The 14244-nt window shown below is 36.1% G+C and overlaps 1 protein-coding gene across 1 annotated transcript in view; it reads left to right on the plus strand.

Moving 5' to 3' along the window:
* The window catches only part of ADAMTS3 (ADAM metallopeptidase with thrombospondin type 1 motif 3), a 144824-nt gene that overhangs the window by 117863 nt on the left and 12717 nt on the right, over positions 1-14244 (plus strand). The window contains exons 13-16 of the mRNA XM_032592972.1: positions 1550-1630; positions 3366-3529; positions 9113-9278; positions 11833-11965. Of these exons, the coding sequence (XP_032448863.1) occupies positions 1550-1630; positions 3366-3529; positions 9113-9278; positions 11833-11965 (544 nt within the window). The remainder of the gene's footprint in view (positions 1-1549; positions 1631-3365; positions 3530-9112; positions 9279-11832; positions 11966-14244) is intronic.

Raw genomic sequence — 14244 nt, forward strand, 5'->3', positions numbered from 1 at the left:
ATATAAGGTGTTAGTTGCATAATCTCCATATATTCATTTGTTTGATGCAAATGAGATGCAACATCTTGATTTCTACTTGTCCTATTGTTGATTTATAGTTAAGATCTTAATTCTAAGTCATCTTAAGATAATTTTTAGGACATGTGATAATACTAAGATTTGTTTTATATGACATTGACAATAATAGGATTGATGTATGATTTTATAACTCAAGGCAATCCATTCAGCCTATTGATTTCATGATTTCTGGAGTAGAAAATTGAGTTTAAGGTCCATGTAAAGGCAATGTATGACATAACTTACAGACATTTTCCAACCAAATGGTTTGGTCAAATCTAAAAAATGTATTTTAAAACTGTCCCATGATAAAACTTAAGGCTTTAAAATTAATGACTGATTACAAGAAAAATGAAAGCTACTCATTGATTAGGTGAGTAGGTTTTTATAATTATTTTAGAGAGAGAGAGTGTATGAGTTGGGGACAGGGGCAGAGGGAGAGAGAGAGAATTCTAAGCATGTTCTGTGCTGTCAGTGCAGAGTCTGACGTGGGGTTCAATCCCAAGATCCTGGGATCATGACCTGAGCTGAAACCAAGATGGATGCTCAACCGACCGAGCCACCCAGATACTCCTTTCTTCTGTAATTTCTTTAGAATAAAGTAGGCTTTAAATATGAAGATACTTCATAAATTAGAAGTTTAGCTATCTATACTTGCCCTTAGGCTTTTAAAATAATACATAGACTAGGGGCGCCTGGGCGGCTCAGTTGGTTAAGCGTCCGACTTCAGCTCAGGTCACGATCTCGCGGTCCGTGAGTTCGAGCCCCGCGTCGGGCTCTGGGCTGATGGCTCAGAGCCTGGAGCCTGCTTCCGATTCTGTGTCTCCCTCTCTCTCTGCCCCTCCCCTGTTCATGCTCTGTCTCTCTCTGTCTCAAAAATAAACGTTAAAAAATTTTTTTTAATAAAAAAAATTAAAAAAATAAAATAATACATAGATAAAATATCTCAAGAAGTTTACCCACCAAGTTCACCAAAAATTGGCCCCTCTTCAACAGGGTGGTTTAGAAAATTAAAACTAAAATCGTGTAATATATAAACTTGATAAATCTCTGTGTTGTACACCTGAAACTAATGTACCATTGTATGTCAACTATACTCAGATATAAATAAACAAACAAACAAACAAACAAACTTAACTGCAATAACAACAAACTCTAAAATCACATAGAAGTACACAGGAAAGTGTAGTATTTACCTGAATTGTTGTTGACACAATTCATAGTCCAATACCAGATAAATCACTAATAGATTGGGAACAAGATTAATTTCTCCCCACCATTACAAAAAAAAAAAAAAAAGGTTTTCTCCAATTTCATGCCCGTTGTCACAAAAACTACCAATGCTTTGAAGTTAATTTCTGAAACTGCTTCTGTCAGTTTATGGATGCCCTCTTCTGCGTGCAGGAGCAGTGAGAATTTCATGCTCGGCTAACCATGGTTGTTGCTTTTGTTTTCTTCTTTGCTTTCTCCGATATTTACTACACATGCAAAGGGTACCTTAAGATGTTTGATATACCCCCTGGTGCTAGACATGTGTTAATCCAAGAAGACGAGGCTTCTCCTCATATTCTTGGTAAGTGTTCCTGTCTGCTGGCTTTGCTTTAGCATGACCTTAGAGAAATGTCAAAGAAGTCATATATATAGAGAGATATATATGTGTGCAGATGCGTGTGTATATATATGTATATGTGTATGTATACATAGATATGCAAGAGTTAGAATTACATATAAATGCATTACTATATGGTTTTTGTTGGTCATTTCTCCCCACTATTCTTTCTTTAAAACAAGAAATATGCAAAAACAGAGTTCTAATTTTTGGTGAAACCTGGGTTGGTCCATTATTTATGTAGGGAAAAAAAGTTATTTAGCAAGGTTTTTATGCACTTTTTCTCTGTATAAGGGGAGGAGAAAAATAAGTATGTTAATAAAATGCATTAAATTAAGGAAGAATATCAGAAAAATTTGCCATATATAGGTTGACGAATTTGTTCTGATATTTTGGTTGATGCCATACTATATGCCTCTCCTTACTTTTATTGCATTTTAAGTTATTTTACCGAAAAGCAACCACATGTGAATTTTACTAGTCTAGTGCAAATTTTCCTAATACCAGTTATTTGTCCAGTTTCTGACTGGCACATGGAGATCCATTTGCATGGCTGTTTATAATTTCCACAAGAAGATTCTTTTCCTCCTTTATGAGAGGATCGTGTAAAAATGGCATTATCTTCAAAGGTCTATGTACCAATGTAAACCTAACTTCCACTTGTTCCCTGATCTATTAAAGCATTACGAAGCTCTCTGAACTCAGGTTGCATCTGTCAATCCCATGAAAATTTGCCTCTCAAATTGCTTTTTCTTTTTTCAAATGGGTGGCTTAAAAAAAAATGAATTGTTTTATGGTGTGTCATAGAATTTTTTTTAGTATTTAAATTATATTCACTGCTAGATTCCTTAATAGTCTAGCAGTCAACCATAGTTCTTTCTCCAATAATTCAAATTGTTTATTTTTTCTCCTAGAATTCAGATTGTTCTCCTTGGAAACATCAGACTTGTTTTAGAAAGCTCAAGAGGAATAAATGTGTTTAACTAAGATTGCTCATGTTTTCTACACATTTTCAATAGATAGTAGTAACGTGAACCTTTATTTTATGTGCTGATAAATACCTCCAAACTTTAGAATCCCATTTGCTATTTTTTATCCATTAGAGAAAGCATTTTTAAATAATATATAGTATACCTGTAATGCATTAAGAATTCTATCATCAATAAACAGCTTTTTCTAGCCATACAAGTAGAGATGTGGCCTTGGCATTTCACAAACATAAGAACTAATTGTTTATTTACCTAAAAATTAGTTCAACTATGTTGGATATCTATAAATATTTTTACAAACTTGAAAGAGATACACAGTAAAGAAGGTGTTCTATTATATGCTGTCCTAACATAAATGATTTATGTTCATTATTATAGAAATATCCATAATTCTCAAAATATCCCCAGCTTTCTAAGGAAATATATAGGAAGAGTGAGTTAGAAACCATTAACCTTTTTGACAGTGTTTTCAACTAGGAATATTTGCCCATTTCTATCTCCCATTTAACCGTTTTGCCATTGTTCTTGATTAGCGAGGGAGTGCTTTTTGAGGATTTTGAATGCCTAATGACTGGAATGGGAATCATACCGGAACTAACACTCATTTTGATTGCTTTGATGCTTAAAAGGGGATAGATTTGCTATGGATCACCAAAACTATAATATGATAAAATAAAATGTATGCTGGTTACTCATTTTTCTTCCTTTAGCTATTAAGAACCAGGCTACAGGCCACTACATTCTGAATGGCAAAGGGGAGGAAGCCAAGTCACGGACCTTCATTGATCTTGGTGTGGAATGGGATTATAACATTGAAGATGACATTGAAACTCTTCACACAGATGGACCTTTACACGATCCTGTTATTGTTTTGGTATGTGGTATTACAGACTCATGATGTAGTGGGTTTAATTTATGTCCATTTTAGTTTTATAATTACTTGGTCTGAAAACACTTTTACCCTAAACATTGTACATTTAGTTGCTTGTTTTTATATTATTCCATTTATCTGCCTGTCCCTACTCTGTGCAACTTGGTCATATATTTTATTATATGTACATTTTAACCCAATAATGTAGTATGATTGCTGATTTTTAGTAATCAGTTATGTGGCAAAGACAAAAGAGAAGAGAGATTTTTATATTTACCCACATATTTACCATTTCTTTTTTTTTAATTTTTTATTTATTTTTCTTTTTAAGACAGAGATAGAGAGAGAGAGAGAGAGAGAGAGAGAGAGAAGGAAAGAATGAGCAGGGGAGGGGCAGAGAGAGAGAAGGGATATTTTTACCCTGTTAGAGGGAGTTCGAGGAATTGGAGGGGTCACTAAGAAAGTAGACGTGACCACAGGGTGGAAGCAGCATGCACAAGCTTTATTGACCATTGAGCAGGTTTGAGTGCAGGGCCACCATCCAGCAGAGATGCACAAAGGAACTCCTGGAAGAGAAGGGATTGGAGAGGGGGTGTTTCTGGTTAGGCGATGTCACTCAGCAGCATAATGGGGAGTCTCTGTACTGAGTCCTCCACAGAGCAGCAGCAGCTTGGGGTCCTTGTAGCCATAGTCTTATTTATAGTTAGCAAATGTTGAGTGCGGTTTCATAGGGGTATGCTAAGTAACAGGGCCTAAAATGGATACAAATGTGCTTGTTTGGGCTATATTTAAAAGAACTGTGTGTGTTAAAATGTGAGTTTGGTGCTAGCAGGCTTCTGAGCTAAAAGGTCTGAGCCTATTCCGAAGAAACAAAAGTAGGGGCCAACACGCAGGAGCCATCTTTGGCTCATTTACGTGACACTTGTCTTCTACAATCCATCATCTATGATGAGAAGTCAGCCTCATTCATATTGCTGCTCTGTATGTGAAGTATCCATTTTCTCTGGCTGCCTTTTAAAGATTTTCTCCTTATCTTTTGTTTTGTTTCATTTTGTTGGTTTAGCTGTTTGACTGTGATATGCTTAGTTTGTGATGTTCTTTGTCTGTATCTGGCTTGGGTTTCACCAAGCATCTTGGTGATCTAAGTTTGATGGTTTTTTGGGGGTTTGTTTGTTTGTTTGTTTGTTTTTTCCCAAATTTGGGTTGATTCCACAAGTGTGTTTTTCCCCCATCTCTCACTCCTCTTCTCCTAGGCCTCATTTACACGATTGTTCCATAAGTTCCTGGACCTTGTTCATCCTTCTGTACTCATTTTTTTTTCTCTGTTCTTCAGATTTGATAATTGCTATTGAGCTGTGTTCAAGTTCACTGTGTCTTATGTGGTCTCCAATCTGTTGTTGAGCCCATCCAGTACATTTTTCATGTCAGTTGGTGTTCTTTTCTAGAATTTCCACTCGGTCCTTTTTTTTTTTTCCCCAAAAAAATCATTTCCATTCCTATGCTGAGATTTCCATATATTTCACCCATTATGTCTAATGTTTTCTTTGAGTCCCATGTCTTCATGTTGTCTGCTTCTATGGGCTGCTTTTTTCTCTTGAGTATGTGTCACATTTTCCTGCATATGAGAAATTTTTAAGTGCACACAGGACATTATAGATGGTAAGTTGTAGGGTGTTTGGTTTATGTTGCCTCATTTTTTTGAAAGTTTAGTTATTTATTTAGAGAGAGACAGAGAGAGAGAGGGAGAAAGGGAGAGAGAGCACAAGTGGGGTAGGGGAAGATAGAGATGGAGAGAGAATTCCAAACGAGCTCCATGCTGTCAGCCCAGAGTCCGATGCAGGGCTCTAACTCACGACCTGTGAGATCACGACCTGAGCCGAGATCAAGAGTTGGATGCCTAACTGACTGAGCCACCCAGGAGGCCCTATGTTACCTTCTTTACAAGCTGTTGGGTTTTGTTCGGGCTGTCATTTTCTCCTGATCTTTGGACCCTGGTTTCTGCTTTGTTAGGGCTGATCTGTTTCAATTTTGTCCTTATTTTAATGGCATGGCCTGTTTGATACCTTAACTGATTACCTGAAGTGTTAGTGAGGTCTCTTCATCTAGCTATAAAAGAACTCCTATGTCCCTATGTCCTATGTCCCTGCCTGACTTAGTCCCAGCCCCACAGCAGCCTCTCAGTAGTAGTCGGCATGGTGTCTTGGCTGGGGCACGCACAGACCAGCCTTCAGTCTAGGATTAATGCAGCTTCTGAGCCACCCCTCTGTGTAGCCCCTTCTTTAGTGTCCTGCCTGCAATTTCCAAACACCACCCTCCATCTCCTCATCTCAGTGAGATTGCTATTTTGGCTTAGCCTCCTGTTCCCTGCGCCAGGGTCCAGAACCTGGCCCTGTCAGGAAGCTGGGACCTGGTATGTTTCTCTTCTTGTTGGAATCACTATCCTTTGCTGTGTTATACAGTGCCCCCAAAAAGTTCCTTCCTATATCCTGCCCAGTTTTATTGCTTTGAATATCAGCAAGACAACTCTTATTACTCTCTCGTGAATGAAAACAGAAGACATCTACTTGATTTGAAAAATACTGTTGGATTCTGTATGCAAATATTTATTGAATTCTCTATAGAAAATATTATACTAACTTAAAGCCAAAGCATTCTACTCAATTCCAAGGTGTTTTTATACTCTTTGAAAATTATTTCTCTTTGGTGAAGTGTCTGTCCAAATCCTTTGCCCATTGTTGAAGTAGGTTTTTTTTGTTGTTGTTGTTGTTGAGTTTTAAGAGTTTGTTACATATACTTGATATGTCCTTTATAAAATATATGATTTATCAAATATTTTCTCGTAATGTATAGTTTCTTTTTGTTCTCCTAATAGTGTCTTTGAGAGCAAAATATTTTAACTTTCCTGAAGTCTAATTTATCCATTTTTTCTTTTATAGATCAAGATTTTGGTATTCTATATACATTTTTTTCCTGCCTAATCCAATGTTAAAGTATTTTCTTCTTTTTTTGGTAGAAGTTTTATAGTTTTATATTTTATATTTTGAGTTGATTCTTATATAAACTTTGTGTGATGTGTTAGGTTCTTATTTTTGCATATGGCAGTCTACACTACCTATTGCTGCATAACAAATTACCCCAAACTTAGTAGCTAAGCACAAAGCAACACTGATTCTCTCATAGTTTCTGTGGGCCATGTATTTGGCTGAAAATGGCTGCTGAAATGGCTAGTTGTGGCTCAGGGTATCTCATGAGGTTGCTGTTAGCTGTGGCTAGTCACCCCAAGGCTCCACTGGGGACATCTGCTTCCTAGCTCTGTCACAGGGCTATTGGAAGGCCTCAGAAGATTTCCTCTAAGCGTTTCCATGTGGTGGCTGGTGGGTCTGAGTTCTTCACTACGTGAGCCTCTTCATAGCCTCCTTAAGTGTCCTTAGCACATGACAGCTGGCTTCTACTAGAATGAGTGATCCAAGTGACAGAGTACAGCCAAGACAGAAGAGTCTTTTTTAACCTAATCTTGGAAGTGACATCCCATCACTTCTCCTGTTGTCTGTTTGCTGGAAGCAAGTCGCAGAATCCAGCCCACACTGAAAGGGAGAAGAATTAAACTTCACTCATTGAGAGAAAAAGGATCAAAGGATTTGTGGACACATTTTTAAAGCCACCACAATGACTTGTTCCAGTACCATTTGTTGAAAAAAATCCTCTTTTTTCCATTAAGTTTTCTTTTCATCTGTGTCAAAAATTAATTGTTCAAATTTATGGGGGTTTATTTCTGTCTTTCTGCTCCATACGTTATATAATTTCATAGCAAAAATATAACTAATCAAAATTTTATTAAATTCAAATGATTGGAGATCAGAAGCTCTATTCCATTCATATAATTACACTGCATTCTTTTCCAGTGGCACAGGCCTCATGGTTAACTGCTGTTAACTGCCAGGATAACCTACCTCAAGGCTTTGTCCACTGATATCTGGGTGACGGCAGGGAACAATGTGAGCTAGAGATGTAAGATGTGAGCTACAGATCTCATATCAGATATGAGATCGGTAGTTAGGACAGTGGGGTATGGCAGTCTCTATCACCTCAGCCTTTCTTTTCCTCTCTAAAGGGCTGGACCCCAGGTTGGGAGCCCTGGAGCATGGCAGCGAGCTGTCTGGGGCTGAAGGCAGTGGGCATCTGGCTATAGTGTAAGGGTCAATGCTTGGTTTGTAATGTTGTTTTAAAAATAAAGACTAAGGGAGAAAAATAAAACAGAAGCCAGATAACCAAATCCTTCATTCTAGTTGGATTTAGTATTACCTAATTTCTCAAGCAAAAGCTATTTCCAAAAGTTTAGTTTAAAATACTAGTGAATTGCATGTTTTTCTCTTTGTATAACTGATGTAATCGTATAAAAGCTAGTATGTGCAAGTCAATAAAAACTTATTTTTTTAAAAAGAGTTACATTGCCCCAAACAAAATTAAAGAACAAACTGAAAAAACAGAATATATTTGCAATGCTTATTACAAAAGGATTAATGTCCTTATTGCATGAATTATTTAGAAAAAGATATGTATACCAATAAAAAAGAAGACATGAACATGTAGCGTATAGCAGACAAAACACAAGTGACTAATAAACCAAGAAAGTTAAACATTAGTATTTATCAAATAAATAACAATTAAAATAACAATCTTTTGCCAATCGATGAACAAAGATGACAATTATATACTATGTCATCTGAATGGGTACATTCATATACTCTCATCATGAAAGTAATAATTGTTCTAACTATTTTGAAGGGCCATTCCCCAGTCTATTATAAGAACAACAACAACAACAGCAAAATGCTTATACCCTTCAGCTCACTAGGAAAATCAGAAATCACCACAAAGATGGGGACAAATTCTAATCAATACAAGTATATATTAACAAGTGAATTGTTAAATAATGCACACTACCTTTAGAATTAAACACTTTGCTGACATTTAAAGGTATGTTTTCAAAGAATATTTACTATCTTGATGCATTAAGTGAAATAAGCAAAACCAGAAAAGCATGCATGGGCACACACACACACACACACACACACACGCAATATGCAAATATCTTAAGGGCATATTGCAAAATAACAGAAGTTACTTTGGTTTTCTCTGGTTTGGTAGAATCATGGATAATTTTTATTTTCTTTAGGTTTTTCCATAATGGGTACATTTTCTGGAGGGAACATTATATTTACCATCATGACAAAAGAGTTACTTTAAAGAATAATTTTCAAATGCAAAAGGAGATCTATAACTTAATGTATATATTAAAGAAATCTATGGTGAATCATATTGTGAAGTTACGTTTTTATTATGTAAATCTTATACCTAAGTATATTTTTTATACTTTTTATGGTTCCAATCTTTTATATTTGCATTTTTTTTCTTAAACAAGGCATACTTGCACTTTAGGTGATAGAAACATTATATTTTTAGAAACTGCTTGAAAGTCTTCCAGTTTTAATAAGAGCACTATTCTAAAATATTTGTAATTTTTATTCAAAATGTAAAACCTCTTCAGGTGACTTAACTTACCTATCTGTTCCATGTGTATATTAGATCATACCTCAGGAGAACGACACCCACTCCAGCCTGACATATAAATACGTCATTCATGAAGATTCTGCACCTACAATCAGCAGCAACAATGTCATCCAGGAAGAATTAGATACTTTTGAGTGGGCTTTGAAGAGCTGGTCTCAGTGTTCCAAGCCCTGTGGTGGAGGTAACAATTGAACACATTTATCACATTCAAATGTCATTCATAGAACACCAATTATTGTGCTTTCTGCCTTAAAGATTGCCTCTCATTGAGGCTGCGATCTGAGAAATAGCAAACATACCAACAAAACATAAGTTCAAAACATTTTTACTGAAATCTCTGAATCTACAAAGGATAGGAGTCCATTCATGACAACTAGAAACCTTCTTAAAATTGTCTTGCTCTTTTCCTTCCGGTTCTTTTTGTCTCATATTCATGAAATGGGGCCTCTAATGACTTTACTCTTCCCCAGCTCTCCCAAATGCTGTGTCCTGTGGTTCCAGCCTTTCTTCTTCTCCATTTTACTTTCCATATCTGTGCATTTCTTTTCTATCAGTGTTAATAATAAAGGAGCTATTAGTTGTACCAGGTAGCAGGTGCTGTTTTAAATGTTCACTGTATTAGTGCATGGATACTCAGAATGATTCTGTGAGGTCAGCACTATGATTCATTGAACTGATCGGGGAAAGTGAAGCCCCCGGGGAAAATAAGTAATGTGCCCAGATCAGAAGATACAAACCCAGGTGGTCTGGCTTCTTCTGGCTACATGCTCTCACTACATTGTGCCGCCTCTCTGCCCTTTCCCAAGTTAATCTGTTCAGCTGTTCTCAGAGTTTTTCAGTTTCTCACGTCGTCCCTTACTCTAGTTCTGAACAATAAATGCTCCAGAACTGAGCTGGCCTAGAAGAAATTTTCCCTGACAGGCAGGAGAAGGCAAGGGGCTTTCACAACAATGATGTTGAGTAATTGAGAACAAAAAATATTATTCAGAGTAAGGAATGCATACATCAACCATTTATTTTATCATTTTAATTCAAGGATGTGTGTCTAAAGACACACTTTTTTTTTTTTTTTGAGGTAGACAGGGCATAAAATGTTTTCAATTAATTATTTAAAATGATACTTAATCCATTATAAGATGCTCATTTAATTTGAATCTTCCCTTCTGCCTCACCCTCAACATCTACTTGGTTACAAGATTTGTCAGAAGCACCTTTTTAATATCTACCACATCTATTTATTCCTCACCAGGTTTCCTGCATGATTTTGAAAGGGAAGATTATTGCAAAAGTCTTTTAACTAGTCTAATTTGATCTTCTGCTCTTCCTTTATGTCCAGGGTAATTGAATGAATGAATGAATGAATGAATGAGTGGAAGTTTATTATTTCCCTGATTTAACTCCTTTAACATCCTAATGTGTTCTTCTGAAGGCATAGCATAGTTTATGTAGTATTCTTGCCAAAAGTAAATAACTTGAATCTAATCGTTAGGAGGCAACTATATAAAACCCAAATTGTGGGACATTTTACAAAACAAATAGCCTATACATCTCAAAAACATTCAAGATAAAAAGATGCTCAGAAACTATTCCTGCTTAATTCCATGACAACTAAATGCAGTGCATAACCCTTAATTGGAAAAAACATTGCTGTAAAGATCATTATACGGACAACTGGAAAATTTTGAATATAGTCTGTATATTAGATAATAGCATTATATCTATGTTAAGTATTCTGATTTTAAGAATTATATAAGAGATGTGCTGGTTATGAGCAATATGCTGAAGTATTTAGAAGCGAAGGATCAGAATCCCAGCAACTTACTCTCAAATGGTTCCACAAAATTTTACATATATATTACATACATTGCATAGTATAATTAATATATCACAGATGTAAAAATATGTTTGTATTCACCTCAAATACAGTGACATGTAACACAAGGTTATTGAGGTATAAGGGATACAAATATTCATTGTGCTTTCCTTACAGCATTTTTGTAGGTTTGAAGTTTTTTAAACAATCTTTTAAAAATATTTATATTTATTTATTTACTTACTTAGAGATGTCAGGGTTGGTGATTGAAGAGACCTTCAAAAACTCCCTATGACCATCAAGATAAAGTCCAAACACTAGTCTGTCACTCAAGGCTTTTAAGATTGAATTCTTTCCTATTTCCTACCCCTTTCACACTTGAAACTTGGGCATTCAAACAGATCTTCAGTTTTTTGTGTGTCATTTCCTTTGCTTGGAGTATTGTTCTGTTTCATTCCCTTTACCCAATATTATTTGAACTTCAAGATTCTGTTCAAGAAATGCTGGTTTTGTAAGCGCTCCCTGCCTCTCCTCCAGCTGAGTTTGAGAACTTCTCCTCTGTGTTCCTTTGGTGCCCTCTACAGTAAATTACTTACATAACTCTCTGAAAGCTTGTGTCACTGGGTATTATCACCGTGGTTCTCAAATCTGCCCCTCACAGTAGATGGTGTGTATTCAAATGGGTCTAGTTCATTAGCACATGTACAGGTGCTATTTAATAATTTATAATATTTATTAAACATAGGCTCTGAAAAGTTAAGGATTTGTTTATTTAATTTACTTCTGGATCTTCAGCATCTACAACAGTGCCTGGCCTGCTGTATGTACTCAGTAAATATTCAGTGAATGAATGAATGATCGATCAGATATATCACAGAATGAAGAAGTGATTAAATCCAGAGAAATGTATTTCCTTTCCCAGGTTTCCAGTACACTAAATACGGATGCCGTCGTAAGAGTGATAATAAAATGGTTCACCGCAGTTTCTGTGAGGCCAACAAAAAGCCAAAACCTATCAGAAGAATGTGCAATATTCAAGAGTGCACACATCCACTGTAAGTAGTCATGTTAATTATCATACACTAAAGACAAAATGATAGAAATTTAAATATCTTTAGTCTGTTTGTTTATTTATTTATTTATTTATTTATTTACTTATTTTAGACAGAGCACACACAAGTAAGGGAGAGGAGCAGAGGGGAGGGAAGAGATAGAGCGAGAGAAAGAGAGAGAGACAGAGAGAGGGAGAGAGAGAGAATATCTCAAGCAGGCTCCATGCTCAGTGCAGAGTCTGACATGGGCTCCATACCACAACCCTGGGATCATGACTTGAGCCAAAATCAAGAGTCAGATGCTCAACCAGCTGAGCTACCCAGGCACCCCTTAATTTTATTTTTAGTCAAAGCTAATGTACATAGCAGATTTAAATAGTCAAATCATTTTATAGGAATTATATAAAGCTGTGGCTCCCTGCCCTTTACCATAGTCCTTCTCCTTAAAAACAACCACTTTCTAGCTTCTCTTGGTATTTGGTAACTACTTGTTTCCAACTCTCTAAGTAAAATGTTTTTGTGTCCACTTGACTTTTTGGGGTGGGGCAGGTTTTGGACATTATGTGTATGGAATTTCCAACGTGGGAAGTGAAGGATTTTGCATTCTTTCATAATCCTTCCCCAAATAGACACACACAGCCCAGACTTATCTCCCTCCATATTTCTAATATTGTTATAACCCATCTTTTACTGATAATAATATTCAGAGTTTATATTATTTTAACGACTTCTGTCTCTCCTAATAGTGGAGTCACTTACTAGCATGCTCCTTTTTTTCCTATTGAAACTTTGTTCTAGAATTATTGAATGTCTTGATTTTTTATATTTTGTTTTCTACTAATTTTCACTAATTCATCCCTAAACTGTCTTCCATGAGTATCCATCTCCTATAAATACTAAACACTCACGTATCCTGTCACTTGTAACTTCTTAGAGATCTCACTCAGAAAGTTCCAGTTCTGCCCTCCTGGACTTCTGCTAGTCCTGATGTTTCTTTTTACCTCTTCCTAGGTATTCCTACTCCCTTTCTTTTGCATCAGCTCTTCTGTTTCCTGTATTTCTTGTCTTTTTATCTTTTCATGTATTCATTTTTTTTCTGGTTGGTCATATCTTCCAGTAGCTTCATGAAAAAAGTATATACAAAGTAAAAATGTTTATATAAGAAGTTCTCCTACACCTAAGAAAAGTAGATAAGAATTTGAAGTATAAGGGTATATAGGAAGTCTTTCTTCTACCCTCACTCTTGATCATTTGGACACACACACACACACACACACACACACGCACGCACACAAAATTCCAAACTGTAATGTATTTTCCTTCAGAATTTTGAAACCACTGTTTCATTGTTTTCTAGAATCCCATGTTGCTGTTGAAAAGTCATTTGCTATTCTGGTTCCCAATGCTTTCTAGTTTTGTCTGTCATTGAAAGTTTGTAAGATCTTTTTTTGTTCCCAACGTCCTGAAATTTCACTGTGATGGGACTGCCTTGTTGCTAAACATTTTTCTTCCATCGTGCTGTGCACTCCATGACTTTTTAAAACACAAAACCAATTATCTTTCATCTCTAGGAGATTTTCCTGTATTTTTTTTTAAATGTCCCCTATTTTTTTCAATGTTCTTTCTTCCTAAGATATCTGTAGTTAGGATTCCTAAACAGATCAAATTTTCTTTTCTTTTCTCACCTATTATTTATTCTACTTGCTGAATTTTTCATTTTTGCTATCATGTCATTAATATCCAAGAGCACTTTAATATTCAAGCACTCTGTTTTCTTCCTCAAGTGTTCCTTTTTAAAGGCACTTGATGCTTATTTCACAGATGTAATGTATTTCTTTACCTCTTTTATGATATTAAAGATGATTTTCTTTTTCATGCATTATTTCTTTTGAGTTCTTTCCTTCTGTTTCTTTTCTCTCCTCCATCATTTGTGTTAGAGGCTGTGTCTGGTGATTATTGGCTGTTCACACATGTGTAAGAATGAAGTGTTAAAAGGGCTGCTTGGAAGCTTGCTTTATGGTCAAGACTTGTTTGCTGGTGGGCTTCCCTGTAGGGTGAGCTGGCTGGGCTATGTCGGTGAAGATCCTCAATTAATTGTGTATTAGGGCTTTTAATGAAATGATCAGATTCCAAAGAGCAGAATCAATTTCCTGCCTAGGGGTTATAACCCTATTTATATAGGAAGTTGTATATATGTAGGGAGCTAGGGTTGTCTCACCATTCCATATGTGGATTCTTACATCACCCCCTGTCTTCACTTTGGTCTCTTTCTCTGTTGTCTC

Source organism: Lynx canadensis, chromosome B1 (assembly GCF_007474595.2).
Source record: "Lynx canadensis isolate LIC74 chromosome B1, mLynCan4.pri.v2, whole genome shotgun sequence".
NCBI classification, from domain to species: Eukaryota; Metazoa; Chordata; class Mammalia; order Carnivora; family Felidae; genus Lynx; species Lynx canadensis.